The sequence below is a fragment of the Phalacrocorax carbo genome, chromosome 2, assembly GCF_963921805.1.
Source record: "Phalacrocorax carbo chromosome 2, bPhaCar2.1, whole genome shotgun sequence".
In the NCBI taxonomy this organism is placed as follows: Eukaryota; Metazoa; Chordata; class Aves; order Suliformes; family Phalacrocoracidae; genus Phalacrocorax; species Phalacrocorax carbo.
The window spans coordinates 111,421,886-111,439,021 of record NC_087514.1 but is presented as its reverse complement, the minus strand read 5'-3'; the positions used below and the strand labels follow the sequence as shown (position 1 = coordinate 111,439,021).

Below are 17,136 nucleotides of genomic sequence, written 5' to 3'. Positions count from 1 at the left end.
AAATTGAAACAAAAACTGTTAGTATGGAACAAAAGTGCCCACACACAGACTTGCTCCAAAATTACCAATTGTATGAAGTAAAACCAACTGGTTTTTTGGCTCCAGGTTTTTTTGTGCAGAGAAGCCCTAGGACCTCTGGCAATTATCACATAATTGTTCTTGTGATGCAAATATTTACAGCCACTCTAAGGGCCTTTTAAATTGCCAGTGCAGTGTAAAGTAGCCACAGTGCTGCTGAAAATGAGGCCAGAGATAGAAAGGCCAGAGGCAGCAAGGCCCTTCATATTTTATAAGGATTTTTAGGAGACAGCACTTGCCAATCGTATGAGGTAAAAGAAAGGAGAGCAGAGGTCAAAGGGTTTGCAGTGAAAAAGCAGATTGTGGAAAGCAGAAGAAATACAGTAAATGAAAACCCACAAGTACAAATGGCAGAGGATCAAAGGTGAGGGACTGTGTAGGAGTGAGGTGCTACTGGTGCTCCCAGACATTCAGGGATGGAAAAATTCCATTATAACTAAGCACCTGCTGCTTAAGATTGGGGCTTCAAAATTACAAACCATGTCAGTAAAAGCATTTGCTTTGCAGTTTAAAGGGGAGCTAAAGGAAACAGCCAAAGTATTAGGAGGTGGAAAAAGAGAGAATGGGGAAATATTTTAATGAAACTGATCTGCACACATTAAGATGGGATATTGCTTAGGCATGGCTGGTTTCAATGTGATTTTAATTTTTGTTCTCCAGCTTTTCAGCTGTCTTCTTAAGCAAAAAGAGACTTTTTAGTTTAGTTTAGTAAGCGGATAGGCAACCAAGCTTTGGATGGCTTCCTAACCTTGTGCCTCATTCCTCTTCTTGGGTGTGTCTGACTCTTAAATTTCTGTTTCTTAATCCTACTCTAGTCTTTGTGGGCGAGGAGAGATGCTTTCTGACTCTTTTGCCCATTGTGGGGTAGAACGCAACACTGAAATCCCTTCTGATGGAGTAAAGGCTGCAAATGTTAGAAACCACAGGAACTTAGATATAGAACCAGCCTATACTTAACTGGCATACACACGCTCACATTGGCATGCCCGCACAACCAAAAACCGAACTAAAGGCTGCTTGGTTTGAAGTGGCTGTTTCTTCTGCCCCATACTGCTTTGATATTTGCAAGTTGATGAGCTGAATATCACATGTCAGGGATTGGCAGCAGACAATGGAAAGCCAAAAAGCTGTTCCCAGTCCTTCACACCGAGACAGATTTGATCAAATTGTCACTTACAAATCGGTGGAAAAAAACAGCCTAATCTGCTGTGTGCCCTGTCTCTAGTCCGACTCCCAGACTCCAATTTAAGCACCCTGTTTGCCTTTAAAGAACTTAAGATTAACCTGATGACTGCTTTTAAATAGGAAATATGAAAGAAGTTGCTAAAAGGAGTTATATGTCTAGAGTTTTACTTTCCCCTGCTCGATGAAGTGATATTAGCTCTTCTTCTGCACTTTGAATACCAGATGTCTGTGCACAGTCAAATTGAGACATCCTGAAAGATTTTCAGATGTCCTCAGCTTTTTCTGGAAACCGGGCCCCTTTAAAGATGTCTCAAGTATGACACTCAAAAACAGAGTTGTCCCAGATAGCACAGTGCTTTTCAAAACTCAGCCAGCATTTTTAGTAGCCTGTGCCTCAAGAAGTCTGGGCACCTTACCCAAAAAGAGCTAAAAATGTAATTTGCAGTTCTTCAAGTCATCCAAAACAAAGTATCAAATCCCTTCCCATCCTCCTTTGCCAGGGAAAGTCCCTGTGCACTGAAACTGGCCTCATTCTGCTGCACAAGGGACAACAGAAGTAAATGGAGGGTGGAGTGGGAGAGCTTTTGGAAGAATGATCAGGCTGTGCATATTGCTCAGCCCTACTTAATCACATATGCCTTGTTTGAGAATCGAGTTCCAAATATTTCCATGGTGCTCAAACACAGAGTTACCTGGCTGTCGTCTGTGCTGAAGATTTCAACCACCAGAATTTCCTTGGCTCTGCTGCAGCTGATGGCTTTTTCCATTAGTTTAATACTCACTCAGCAGATAACTTGGTGTAGGTCGCTAACCAGGCGAGAAAGTATTGACCAACTGCTGAATTTTCCAAATGTGAAGGTTTATATGCCTGTGTATTGTGGCCAGAGGCACAGTCTAAAGATGTGTAGAATAAATGTGCAAACAGCACATGACAGACACATGATTTGACATCTAACTAAATGGCTGATCTTTGCCTTTTTATAACAACACACCCCTTTTGAGACTTAATCCTTTGGCCAAAACAAGGGATTGTTGAGGAAAAATTAGTCAATGTAAAAGTCTTAAGAAGTGATGGAAAATAGATCTCCTACAGGTGGACTGAAGAAGGCTTTCATTTCTCAGTTTCATTTTCTTAAGAGGCTAAGATGGATGTCATAAGACATTAATCATCCTAAATAAATGAATAAATCATCTGTACCAATATACAGATGGGTTGTGGTGAGGTTACGGAACTAAAGCAAAGCAATGTGATAGACTGCTTCTGTCATGAATCATTTGCCACCCAGCTCACCTTCTACTCTGGCTACCAACTATTGCTGCCAAAGGAGCTGTTGCAGTCAGTTTTAATATCATCAGACAGGAATGCAAGGTAGACCTGTGGAACAGACACCTCATTTTGAAAAGGGACTTAGAGAAGCATGATTGGAGCCATCACAAATAATTGTCATAACATAAATTCCCATTACAAGGTGTACTGAGAAGAGTTGGTCCTCTCTTTAGCAGTATAAAAAGGGGGCATAGAAAAAATGCTGTTTCTTCTATGCAATAATCTGTACCCTGTTCTGATGTCCATGCTTACAGAAGGGTACAGAAATAACTAGACAAAGACTTCAAGGACAGGCCGCAGAAGAGTGTTCCCTAGGAGCTGGAAGATCAGACTTGTGAACCTTGTCAGGGTGTTTAGGAACGATAAATGCATTTTCAAAAGTTGCTTAGGAGAACGTTTTGAATATTCTTTCAAATTTGTGTTAAAAGAAGGCACAAAGGTTTTTAATTTTTAGTTATTTTTACCAGTTGTTTGGAAAAGGTTTAAAGCCTCCTACTCTGAAAAAGTGCCACTTTAGCAAGTAAGAGATTAGACAGAACATTATACCCAGCCTTAGGATCAGGCTGTGTTGTTCTTCAGTGTGCATTGGCTTGCATCCCTGAATTAAGGCACTAGAATCAACTTCAGGTATCCAGGCTTCAGATGGTTGCCTAAAGACTAAGGAAGAGCTCATCTGCTCCCCTTCTGATGATGCACAGCTGGCCAAGAGGATTACTTCTGGGGTCTCTGAAGAGCCAAAGAATCTAACCTATAGCTGGAGACAGGACACAGGAAAGGACAAATTGGTGTACTGAGGAGATACAGACACTTTCTGGGTTCGCTGGCGTGTCTTATTCCAACTTGCAGGGTCACACTAACCACAAGGCATGGGACTTGCAAATAGTTTTCACCAGGCTCAGTAGGAGAGCCCCGAGGAGCTTCTTGCCTTCCTGCACAGCTGGGGGCATGATTCTGTTTCCAGGATCATGTGAGCGTGTTGCAACTAGGCAATTTTCTGTCCTTACGGGAGGCTCATTTCAGGTAACATTTGATTTTGCTTGTTCCGTACCAGCAGCACCTTCTCACTAATTACTCTCCTTAACATACAGTAATTAAGGCCTTTGGGTTTACAGTAAAGATGTCTATGAGAAACAATATGTGGCTTGACCTCCTATGTATCAGAGGAGGTTCGGGTAGGCCACCTTAAACCCAGCCCTGTTGTGTGGAAACAGTTTTGCTAATGGACATTTCAGAATTTTGAATGTTTTATGCCCAGAAATAACCATTATGATCATACAGTCTGACCTCCTGCATAGCACAAGCCTTTCAGCCTCACCCCGTAATTTCTGCATTAGGTACACATCCTGTGGTTAACCCGCATCCTGTAGTGGGATTATATATCGAGTTTTGTATTGATTAGATTATGACTTGAGACAAATTACATTTTTAGCTTGGATTTTCAGTAGTTAGGCTTGCCTCTGCAGGTTTTTCCTTTCTGAGTTTTGCAGGGCTTCTCCCAGTTACTCTTCTTTACTATTTAGTTCTTCAGCAATTTATGTTAAACTAAAAGTCTCTAACTTCCTTGCCTTGGGTTTGCACAGCCTGCATATGCCTTCCACAGTACTGTAGAAAAGATGCCCAGGAAAGTTTGTTCCATGAACACTGGAGCTAAATATTGTTTTCCTTCAGACTTACATCCTTATAAACTCTGTAAATAATCCTTATGATAACCTGAACTTTTCTCGTGTCCTTTATGCCTTATATCCCCAGTAAAGGACAGTATGTGCTAGGTGACTCTTACAGAGTTGTGTCTGTACTTACTGGTGAGTCATTTGCAGCCAAAAGACTATATAACAGCTGAGTTCTTTGGGTTTTTTAATGTTATCAGGACAGTAATTTGGGTGTCTCTCCTTCAGCAGTTGCCAATTTTCACAACACTGGTAAGGACTTAATTTTCCTTGGGATTTCTGCACTTCTGTCAAGATTGACAGTTTCAGAAGTTACTGTGTGTGGCAGGGACAAGGCAGACAAACAGATGATTAGAAAGACAGCACAGACACGTAAATTTGTTTCCTTAGGAAATGGAGATACAGATTATTACCTAGGGAATTTACGGTTCTTTAAAATTGCTACCTCTGGGTATTCTTACTAGTCATCTTCCTTCCTGTCTTCCTTTGAATCTTCTTGTAAGGTCTTTGGGGGTTTCGGGAAGGAGTGGGACCATGTAAGTCTGTACAAAAAGTTAGGCCAAATTTTCAGCATTGTGAAGAGATACACGTGGGAAGCAGCAGACACCACCTTACTGCAACTTTCTTAAAGCTTTTTGGTGCCAAGAGTCCTCTTGCAAAATTGTGTTATTTGAATGGTGTAATTATGCGGGATTACTCTCAAATATGCAACCAGAGTGACTGATAAATGATTTCCTTTACTCCAGCAGTCATGCAAGATTAATTAGGTACAGTTAGTATGGTGACACTTTGAAAATGTAAAGTGTTACATAAATGCCGAGTGGTATTTACACTGATTATATCCAGGATGTTGGTTGACAGGAGATGCCTAAAATGTTTTTTAATGCATTTCTATATATACAGGTTCAGGTAAGAAAGTACTTTTATAAATGTACTTGGCAAAGTGTTTTTAGAATTATGTAATGGATGCTTTGAATGCCTAAGTGTGGGTTTAAAAGTGGCCTGGATTTTAGTCACCCATCTATGGCTATCACACATAAACTATGTTTATGCTCTGCCTGTCAACTCATTCCCCTCACAATGCTTTGGTTTTTACATTCTTGACTGTTGTGATGTTAGACAGTCCTCATAGCTCTCCCATGGCAGTGAGCATTGGCCAAAAGAGAAAAGGTAAACAGATGGCTTGGAGATATTTCTAGTATTGTACTATTTACTGCGTTACTGATTTTACTGTTTACTACTACTGTTTACAGATTTATTTATATTTGTGTTTGTATGGCACCTAGAACAAGGTTTACTTTTTTTTTATTACCATCTGAAAAAGTTTGTCCATCCTCTCCACTCTCAGTTACTCATTCCTACTCATCCTGCCAAAGTTTTCCACCCTCTCAGCTGTGCTGGATGCCAAGTGAACACTTTGTGTGGCTGTGTGGGGGAGGAAGTGGAAGCTGCACTGAGGGAAGGAGGAGCAAGTCTTCAAATATTATCTCCTTAATTGCTTTGTTTCAAATCTATTACAAGTTGTTCTTGAAAGGTAAATCACCAGCTCTAATGTAATGCAAAAGGAAAGGATTTTTCCCAGGGACCAAATAGATTCCTGAAAAGTCTCCCAGGCTCTCAAACTTTCAGATCTGTGGTAAGAAATATAAAAATGTTGGAGTTCCCCAGTTAAGATGGAATGGATCATTCATTCTGGAGATTTCCTTGAAGCCTGTTTGCACTACTTGTACTAGCAGGACTTTTTAATGAGCTTTTTTTTCCCCTCTGTGTGTGCTTTTCTACGTTGTGTTTCATCAAGGGGAAGAAGCCACGGCAGTGTAGCCAAGCTTGACTGTACTGTGTGCTCAGGCACCCCATCTTCTCAGCTGTGAATAACAGATTGACAGAAGTCATGGCTGGGACCAATGGGAAGAGACCAGACACTCAAAATGAAGTCTGCCTGGTCTACTCTTGGTAACACATCCCTGTATTCATCACTGCTAACAGCCAAATACCCTTTGTGGCAGCTATGAAGCCCCTCTTGCTGACTTATTCTCTATTGCTTTCCTGTTCGTTGCCTTCAAAGTCACTGCTTGTTTCCTGCTGATCCTCCTTTAAGGCCAGTTTCATAACCGGCTGACTGCATGCTCCAAACACTTGAGCTGTAGTGTATATGGGATCTGGGTGCAAATGTATTGGCTCTGGGCCATCACTGTTGATGATATTTCACTGGAATTGCAAAACTGTTATGTAGCAACACCATGTTATTGGAAAAGGCACAAGTGTTTGTTTTGTTTTCATGTGATTTTACATGCATATAACTACCCTGTGAGCTGGGGTAGAACTAACTAATGAGTGGTGCTGGGTTTCTTACTGCTCTTTTTTGCAAAAGTAGACAATACATTTCAAGCAGAATGTATACACATACATTATCTCAAACTTCCCCTTTCTTTTTCTTGTCCCACTTGAATAAGAACAAATAATCATGACTTCTCCCTGAGTTTGGCTGTCCCCAGGCCTGATTCTCTCTACATAGTTTAAGAGTTAGATTGCTTCAATATGCTCTAACCTGTGCTGGGGAAAAAGTGTTATCCAGTGACTGCTGCATAACGCTGCAGGTCTGCTATTAATCAGGACAAAGCAAATATTATTACCTTTATCCACTTTTATATGGTGCACTTTGCACCTTTAATATAATTCAAATTCAACTTTAATTTCTACTACTTGTAGAGTAAAACTGAATTCTCTTCTGCAGCCCAAAACCTCAGCAATGCCCAGTGACACACTGCAAAGACTGCCATGTGTTTCACCTGTTTAGGGTGAACGTTCAAAGGCATTTCATTTTTGCAGGGCCCTTTCCATGAACCTGTTTCAGTGGTTTTATCTCATTTTTGTCTTTTGCGTTAATGTGTTTAGTATGTCTTAACCTAATAGCTCAGTTCGATGCTTAGCAATACTAGAGTAGACAGGCACCAAAGAAACAGAATTTATTATGATGATGTTGAGTTCAAGTACTGGGGAGGTCTTCAAGATATCTTGGTAGTTGTCATTGTGGATGCAACTGATACAAATTTTGATTTATTGTTGCACTATTAACTCTTGTAGATTACATGGTGTGCCCAACACGTATTTTAGCAACGTGCCAAAGTGAAAATGATAATAATAAAAGAAGATGTGGTGAAGGAGCTCTTTGGTTTACTGGCAATGATAATCAAAGCAAAATGAGAAACAGACTCCTTTTAATTTAACAGGACAAAGGTAAATCTCAGCTACCACTAATCCCTTCACTGCTTTTTCAGGTGACCATATGTGTCCCTTTAACATCATGGCTGAATTGAGTATAGTGTCCTGCTTACAGCCAAGGTGCACAGGTGACTACTGTCTCTACCTCCTCCAACTAGTAACCCTGCTTCTACCCCAGCAGAAGCCTGTTTTCATCTGCAAGGCTCCCTGTAACTCACCCACATGCAAATGCTTTTGACCTTAATTAAAGCAGTTCACCTCTCTCTGCCTCAAGGGATGGTTTCCTCATAAGGCAGTTGTGTTTAATTAGCATTTGCATAGCATTCTGCTGGTTGCTCTCTGGGAGCTTTGTTCCGTAGGAGCGTGGGATTGCTGAAGCCTGACTGGCAAGCTTTGCACCCTCCTAATTGACACAGAAGCCAAGTAGAAGTTACACAAGGAAAGAACAGAGAATCGTTAATGATGGATCATTAGCAAGTAGCTCCTTTGAATGAATGTAGATAACTTTATAACTCTATCAAAGTGAAAAGTAGCATGATGAATTATGCATCAGACAATAAAAGCTCAAGGAAGACACTGGTTTTATAATTGCTGTGCAATTTTCTAGCATGCTCTAGTTTGTAAGATTAATTTCTTTGGGAAGTGTGAAGCATTCTGTGCCTGTTGTACACTTAATGTCAATTTTGTTTTTCTCTCATTAGAGGTTTTATCCTGTGTCCTTTGATATCACTGCAAAAACTCCCAGGGTTTGAGATACACCATTTTTATACCAGCAAAAGTTTGCTCAAGCAAGTGAAAAGTGTATAGCTACTAAAGTAGTTCCTTTGAGGGTTTTCTTATTTCTTGGTATAAAGAGTTCTCAGATACACGCACCTGAAATAAGATTGCTTTATATCTATATATTTTTATATTTTTAATAGAAATCGCCTAATAGTTTTGTGGCTACATTGAATTCCTACACTAATAAATCTCTAAGGGGCATTTTTGCTCTGAAATTATCTTCAGAAGCATTTCAGTTGGCACAGACAGATCATTCCTGTGGCTTGTACTAGCGCCAATTCAGCCCTCAGTTAGTCTTAGGAAGAGTAATTAATACAAATATTGTCTACTGATGTCACCTGTCCCTTTAAAATGTACTGTTCTCTCACTTGAGATTTCCTCTGAAAATTGAACTGTGTTCAAAGTGAGTAGAATTAGAGGAAAAAGTTAATAGAAAAGTTATCCCTGAAGTGAGCTGTTTCTCAGCTTTCGTGACTATTAGTGAGTGAAAGCGTCTGTGAGAGATCTTCTAATCCATCAGCAAGCCCCAGGGATCAGCTATGCTAGAATAATTCTTGTTCTTAAAGACCTGATTGGTAAGAACTCCACAGCCTCCTCACATGGCCTATTTCAGCATTTTGCTACCCCTACCACTATAAAAGTTTATTTTCTAGTACCTAGCTTCAGTTTCCTTTGTTGCAATTTAAATTAGCTATTTCTCATTCATCATGGACATGAAAAAGGATTTACTTCCTCCTTGCAGAAAGGTCTCATGGATTTTTGTGGTGTTTGGGGTGGGTTTTTTTTGTGATGGTGGTTATATTTTACATTTTTTGACGACAGTTTTGAAGAGGTTTTTTCCATGGCCTTTCTCTTTAGGTCCACGATTCCACTTTGTTCAGTCTGTCATGTTTTCTCTGATCAATTTGGTTACTATCCTGTAGAACCTCCTCAGCTGTTCCAGATGGCTGTTCAGTGGGGGCCCCGCACCAGACACTGCCGCAGCTGTGACCTGCCAGCTCTAACTAGAGCAAAAGAATTATTTTGTGTGTCCCGCAGCCTTCTCTCTTGTATGTACATCCCGGTATGAGGCTTGCTCTTTCGCAACAGCATGATGTTGTTGACTCATCTTCGCCTTCATCTTTGTGATCTAGAATAGCCCCTAGCTATTCCTACCTTGCTATTTGTCCCCTGCCCTGTATTTATATAATTAAATGTAGTTCCTTCCCCTTGACATTATTGAATTTCACACTGTTTTATCAGACCATTTCTCCAGTGTAGCCAAGTCATTGTGAAATCTGCTTCACAGTCAGTTTTAGCTTGAAGTCCTCAGAAACCTGAGCACATATGATCAGAGTTCCATCAGCCAACTCACTAAAAATACACCGATTAGTGCTTCATCCTGAACAGATTCCCCTGGAGCTCACTTGAAACATTTTTCTCTTTTAGAAGATGCCAAGTAGCAATTCTCTGAGTATGATTTCCCTCTCAGTATTGCACTGGCTTTGAATTTACATAGACCATGTTTCTTATCCGAGACATCCTGAGAGGGTGCCGCAACTTGTCAAGAGCACTGGTTACTATCCTCTGCTACTCTTCCATGTGAGCACAAATCAAGTCCTGGTTACGTGGCTAGTGTCAATGTGAGGATTTTGCCTTTTATGACAATGGGATATTCTTCAACCGTAGGTTGCTAGGGAGGGATGGACTCCATCTGTCTGGAAGGGGCAAGGAAATCTTTGGTGGCAGGCTAGCAAACTTGGTTAGGAGGGCTTTAAACTGAGGACCTTGGGAGGAGGGGGATAAACTGGCAATGCCGATGCCATCATATTAGCCAGGATTAGAACCCTGGACTTCAAGAGGGCCAACTTTGGCCTCTTCAAAGACCTGCTTGGAGGAATCCCATGGGCTAGGGCTCTAGAAGGCAGGGGGGTCCAAGAGAGCTGGACAGTATTCAAGGACCACTTCCTACGAGCTCAAGATCGGTGCATGCCTAGGTGGAAGAAGGCAGGTAGAGGAGCTGGGAGACCCACATGGAAGAACAAAGAGCTTCTAGAGAAACTCAAACGGAAGAGAGTGGTTCACAGTATGTGGAAAAGGGACTGGCCACTTGGGAGGAACGTGGGAGTGTTGTCAGGGTGTGCAGAGATGCAACAAGGAAGGCCAAGGCCCACTTGGAACTAAAACTGGCAAAGGATGTCAAGGATAACAAGAAGGGCTTCTTTAAATACATCAGCAGTAAAAGGAAGACTAGGGATACAGTGGGCCCACTGCTGAACAAGGAAGGGGCCCTGGTGATGCAGGATGCAGAGAAGGCAGAGTTACTGAATGTCTTCCTTCCTTCAGTCTTCACTGCTAAGGCTGGCCCTCAGGCATCTCAGCCCCCAGAAGAGAGAAAAAATCTGGAGAAAGGAAGACTTCCCCTTGGTTGAGGAGGATTGGGTTAGAGATCACCTATGCAAACTGGATCCTCACAAATCCATGGGCCCCAATGGGATGCATCCACGAGTGCTGAGGGAGCTGGTGGACGTCCTTGCTGAGCCACTCTCCATCATCTTTGAAAGGTGCCTGACAGGAGAGGAGCCTGAGGACTGGAGGAAAGCAAATGTCACTCCAGTCTTAAAAATGGGCAAGAAGGAGGACTCAAGAAACTATAGGCCAGTCAGCTTCACCTCCATCTGTGGAAGGATGATGGAGCAGTTCATCCTGCAGACCATCTCCAGGCATGTAGAGGAAAAAAAGGTTATCAGAAATAGTCAACATGGATTCACCAAGGGAAGATCATGCTTGACTGACCTGATGGCCTTCTATGATGGTGTGACTGGCTGGGTAGATGAAGAGAGCAGTGAATGTTGTTTACCTTGACTTCATCAAGGCTTTTGACAGTCTCGCGTAACATCCTCACAGACAAGCTAAGGAAGTGTGGGTTTGATGAGTGGACAGCGAGATGGATAGAGAACTGGCCGAATGGCAGAGCTCAGAAGGTTGTGGTCAGTGGGTCAGAGGCTGGTTGGAGGCCTCTAGCTAGCAGCGTTCCCCAGGGCTCTGTGCTGGGTTCAGTCCTGTTCAACATATTCATCAATGACATGGACAAAGGGACAGATGGTACCCTCAGCAAGTTTGCTGATGATACCAAGCTGGGAGGAGTGGCTGACACACCAGAAGGCTGTGCTGCCATTCAGCGAGACCTGGGCAGGCTGGAGAGCTGGGCCGAGGGGAACCTAAATGAAATTCAATGAAAGCAAGTGCAAGGCCCTGCACCTGGAGAGGAACAACCCCATGCACTAGTACAGGTTGGGGGCTGAGCTACTGGGAAGCGCCTCTGTTGAGAAGGACCTGGGAGTGCTGGTGGACAGCAAGCTGACCCTGAACTAGCACTGTGCCCTTGTGGCCAAGAAGGCCAATAGTATCCTGGGATGCGTTAAAAAGAGTGTGGCCAGCAGATCGAGAGAGGTTATCCTTCCCCTCTACTCTGCCATAGTGAGGCCACATTTGGAGTACTGTGTCCACTTTCGGGCCCCCGGGTTTAAGAAGGACAGGGAACTGCTCGAGCATGTCCCGCGGAGAGCTACAAAGATGATCAGGGGACCAGAGTATCTACCTTATGAGGCAAGGCAGAGAGACTTGGGTTTGTTCAGCCTGGAGAAGAGAAGGCTGAGGGTGGATTTCATCAACACCTATAAACGTTTAAAGGGTGGGTGTCAGGATGATGGGACTAGACTCTTTTTTTCAATAGTGCCCAATGACAGGACAAGGGGCAATGGGCACAAGTTGGAACACAGGAAGCTCCACCTGAATATGAGAAAAAACTTCTTTCCTGTGAGGGTGACAGAGCAGTGGAACAGGCTGCCCAGAGAGGCTGTGGAGTCTCCTTCCCTGGAGGCATCCAAAACCCACCTGGACACATTCCTGTGCCTTCTGCACTCAAGCAGGGGGGTTGGACAAGATGATCTCCAGCGGTCCCTTCCAACTCCTACCATTCTGTGATTCTTCGGTGAGTTTATGGAAAATAGCAGAGAGTTTTCTCTCTGAAATTGAAATCTTGATCTGGCATCCTAGAGGTTGGAGGGTCCTCTCACCTGACTTTAGATGTCTTAGTCGTAGAGATCCATATCTAAGGTACTTGCCTCCCCTCTCTTTTATGGAGAAGCATAGGTGATAACAATTCACCTGGCCAGGTTTAGTCATTTAACAGTCTTAGAACTACACTGTAAGGATATCTTTTCATCTGCAGTGACTCCAGAGGGAGTGTAAGCAACTAAACATCTATATCTAGGCTATGGGCATCTAGAGTTAGATGGGATGTATCTCACATCCAGCCCTTCTCCTGGTAGAAAGACAAGAGATCGAGCATACACTGTGTTTTAGATAGACACATGCTGGCTGTTACTCATCTCCTGAGTACTTTCATTGTGATTATTTGTTCCAGTATTAATGGAACTTGAAATTAAATTATTTGGTCCACAATTCCCCAGTTCTACCTCTTTTACTTTTTAAATACAGAAACCATACCTGACCTCTTCCAGGAGCATACACATCAGGAACATACCAAATCAGCTTGAAAAAAACTGTTTTCCTAAGCACCTTTTATATTATTTTGTTCTGCTTGGAGGTGGATAGCTTTACTGTATTAACCAGTTGATTACAGTTGATGAAGACTGTTGAAAAAATGGCATATTTTGGCATGCTGCGTGACCTTTGTCAGCATCTTTTCTCAAATAATAGTAACTTCAAGTAGTGAACTTCCCTACTCATGCCCTTTTAGGATGACTTCTTGCTGTGGTTCATTTCCTTTGCTGGTTGGTATCCTATTTCTTCAGAAATAAGTCAAATACTCTTCTGCGTATTAAAATGCCCTATGTATTTCTTTGCATTTCTAAGTAAAGGTGTATTGTCATAGGCAAAGACATAACTACATATAACTTTTTCTGTGAATTCTTTTTGACAATATAATAAAGACTATAACTGTGAATAGAGGGATCCTTTTGCCAATTGTACAAAGCATCAAGGGTTGTTGAATTTTGTATTAAAGTTTTCAGCTGACAACTGAGGAAATTTTTGTCCTCTCTTTTTCTATAAACCAGTTAGTCTTTCTATGCATTCACTGAGTGCATACCTCAGTTTTGATCCCAGAGTAAATTTGTGGTTCATTCTCTCTTCTGAGACTGACAGTGATGGTACAGCTACTTGTCTGCAGGGAACGACACTGAAATCTCTATTCAATTCACTACAGAGGATTGCTAAAAAGTGAGATCTGACTACCTGCAATAGACCTGCAATAGTCTTCATATCATTGCCAGCTTCCCTAAGTGATTTCCACCTTTGAAATATTGTTGCCAGTGTAAATAAACCATGAATGAGTTTCTTACAGCTGCTGCTATGTATATTTTTGATAGAAAACATAAAACAAGCTGGGAATATCTTTGCTGTGCATGATGTCAGTTCTACATCACTGCAGGATAGTGGAACTCTCTGCAGAGGTACTTGAGCTGTTGCTAACTGGAGATGGTGCTTCCCATCATCTGGTCTGCTGCTCCAACATCAGCAACAGTGTCTTAAAATGCCATTTCATTGCATTCTTATGGTTGAGCTGCCTCCTGTTGTAGACAGTGTGGGGATTTCTGCACCACATCCCATTGTGTGAGCCTGGCATTGCCTGTGTTGTTCAGGTGGCAGAGTGGTAGACCTGTAATGTAATATGCCTCAGATCACCCCGATATGGATACCTCTGGGAACAAGTGGAAGACTTTCTTAATGTTGGGATATATTCAGCAATTCTGTATTTGGTGAACTACTTAAAACTGGCTTATTGGTACGTTATTGTGAACTGGAATTTTTTTAGTCTAAAATTCCAGATTGTAATGTTTCTGTGATAAGGACTGTGATAAGACTGACATGAAAATGAGATACTTTCCTTTAAACTAACATAGACACTTAAATATAAATATGGGCAGTAACTTTTGAAAATAATTTCCTTCCTGTCTGCTTTTTTTACAGGACCAGGTGTCAGATACAGTGAATTTGCTGTGTCGAATCCCAGACCACCTCCACTTGTTGGACAGCATACAGTGGAGATACTGAAGGGCATGCTGGGGTATGAGGATGATGCCATAGAAGAACTGCTCCGCACTGGTGCTGTGGCTCAGCATGAGGTCAGATAAGGAACATTAGCTACATTCCTTCACACTGAGTTCACATTACTTTGTCCTCTCTTTGCTCCCTTCAGTTCCCCTAATGGGACTCAAAGAGAAGACATAATTTAATTCCTAATTTTCTTCCATGTGTGTTTGTATGATTTTAACACTGATGTATCAAATAAACAATCTCATACTGCCTGAGTGAAAGATTTTCTTGGGGCGGGTGGGAGTAAATGTAATTATGCAGTCCTGTGTGGCTACTCATTTTCTGTACTTCATATGGGAAATGGAGTTCTTATCATAATTACAGTAATTGCCTAAACGTTTTTCCCCAGAAAGACATAATGTTAGTGAAAAGAAGCAGAACCTTAAAAATCCATATACTAGACTCTCCACTTGCAGAAAGTTGCCTTGTACAATTATTTTAGTAGAAAATCAGTTATGTACACATCGGTGGTTGATCTGATTGATTTTGAACAGAATCATCAGTCACGAACTCTTTGTCCATCTCTATTTTAAATCATGGGTAGATTAACCTTTGCAAAACTCGCTTCTGTTCCCTGATATTCCCATTTAGTGATAGGTCTTTATATTACATTGCATGGTCATGACAATCCCAGCATGTTTGCAGAAATAAGCTGGAATTGGCTCACTTCTTCAGTTATGAAACAAGCCTATTCCAAGACTGACTGGGAGACAAACTGTAGCTGAATATCTTTTGTAATTTTATTCAGAAAGGCCCAGGGTACTATTAATTAAACATCGATCCACACAAAACCACCTGCTGAATGTCAAATACCAGAACTTGCCAGACTTCTCAGTCTGGTTCTCTGGGTAGGTACTGATCCCTATCTCTGACTCTAGTGGCCATCCAAAGCACCTTTCAATGTGGAGAAAACACAGGTTAAAATCTGTTTAAAACTGTTGACTCTCATGATTAAAACACAGTGAGAGTTGACAAGCCTTGCTCAAATTTAGTAATACCAAATCCTGCAGTAGGGTTGCTCTTAAGAGTAAGGCACCATGCACTGCAAGAAGGTGGAAGAATTTGATACATGACAAGTAGTAAGGAAAAGATTAAAGAAGAGCCATTTCTTCTCTACAAACCAATTTGGCAGTACTTCACTCACAGAAGACGTGCCATGCTCCTCTATTGCAGTATATAATTTACAGCTAAAGTAAACTCAACGTATGGGAAGGGTCTAATCTTTGTTGTGTGCACCCTGGGAGTGAGGCAAACCTTTTCTATTCCTAGAACTAAATAAAATTAACTCAAATTGACACTCAACACATAATGTCTGTATTTCTCCTGAAGTATCAGAAACAAGCCTGGCATTATAACTAGCTTGTCACTTTGTTTCCACTCTAACAAACAACATCCTCTGTATTACACGTGAACTTCACAACTCTGCATTACCTTCTGGGGGAAGAAAAGAGGTTATTACATAATCAAATTGCAGTGGCACCCCACTGTGGTTGCTCATTTTTGAAGCCCAGTATGTTTTGGTTCATTTGTTTGCTTGTTTTCTCTGTGGTTTTGTGTTCTTTTTTGTTTTTCTTTTCAGATCATCTTCTCCTGTTTTTTTTTTTCTTTTTCTTTTTTTTTCCCTCTTGCACTGCATTCCTGGCACCAAACTCCATACTCTGTCCATGTGCTAAAGACATCATGAGATCCTGGAAGAGTGACTCCTTAAATAAATAGAGAAATAAGTCAGAATTGAGAATAGGGACACCATAGGGGAAGAATTTAAACTGGATTGGAAGAGGTTTTGATATAGTCCACCTTCCTTTTAATCTAAGGGGAACATCCCTTTTTTAATGAGAAAAGCAGCAACTTGAATTCAGCTTCACATAGAATGGATAATCTGGTATCGAATTGAACTTTGTTTACTAACGAAAACTATTTAACACTGTCAGATAACATTCACAAACAAATTTGCTGGTTTTACTTTAAGGGCTCTTTTCTTCCCATTTCTAAGAATCACCTATATAAAATATAGTAAAATATTGCTCAGTTTTGTTCAAGAATTTCTAAAAAATTCTTTTTTTCTGTGCTTTTCCAAGCAATGGAAATAGCTAATCACCACATCCTTAGCTGCAGTAAATTGGCAGAGCTTCTTTGACTTTAACATAACAATGCTGGTTTAAATCAGCTGAATATTGGGCTATTAACTCCATAACATATTTCGTGCAGAGTTCACACGCAAAAAGTGTTTTCCTTTCTTTTTATTTTTTAGTGTTTTCCTCTCTGCTATGTTGACAGTCAAATGCCTAAAGGGATAATGAGAGACATTATTTTGTCTCACCTCCAGTTCTTACTGCAATAGGAGAAATCCAGATACCATTTCTCAGTGTTTAAGTCATACACTTACACACAGACCATTGCTAACTCTTCTTCAAGTCAAAAATAAATGGAAGTCTTTAAATAGGTGGGTGTTTTGGAGCCTAAAAAGTCCTGTAACTTCCAAGGTCTGATTATGAAATTTGTCCTTTCACAAGGTTTGTTCCTTTGGTTTTGGATGATTTGGAAGACAGTCCAATAATTGTCATGATAATACCTAAGCTGTTATAGTACCCTTTTCCTTTAAAAATGAACAAATAAATGCAGAAGAAGAGTATTTACAAAATTTACTGCACTCTTCCCAGGAATCTTCAGGATTACGTGTCTCTAGAGCTCAATTGCATTTTGACAATCTTGTAATTTCAAAATGGTTTTCTCTTGTACTGCAAAACTGAAAATCAATCATCACATGGGATTCTG

General features: G+C 41.2%; 1 protein-coding gene across 3 annotated transcripts in view; it reads left to right on the top strand.

Moving 5' to 3' along the window:
• The window catches only part of SUGCT (succinyl-CoA:glutarate-CoA transferase), a 332,529-nt gene extending 317,958 nt beyond the window's left edge, over positions 1–14,571 (top strand). For 2 of the 3 annotated variants that reach the window (XM_064443856.1, XM_064443854.1), the window contains one exon: positions 14,236–14,571. In XM_064443856.1, coding sequence (XP_064299926.1) covers positions 14,236–14,399 — 164 coding nt within the window. In that variant the 3' untranslated portion in view covers positions 14,400–14,571. The remainder of the gene's footprint in view (positions 1–14,235) is intronic. The other variant, XM_064443855.1, reaches the window with a different exon arrangement.
• The last annotated feature ends 2,565 nt before the right edge of the window (positions 14,572–17,136 follow it).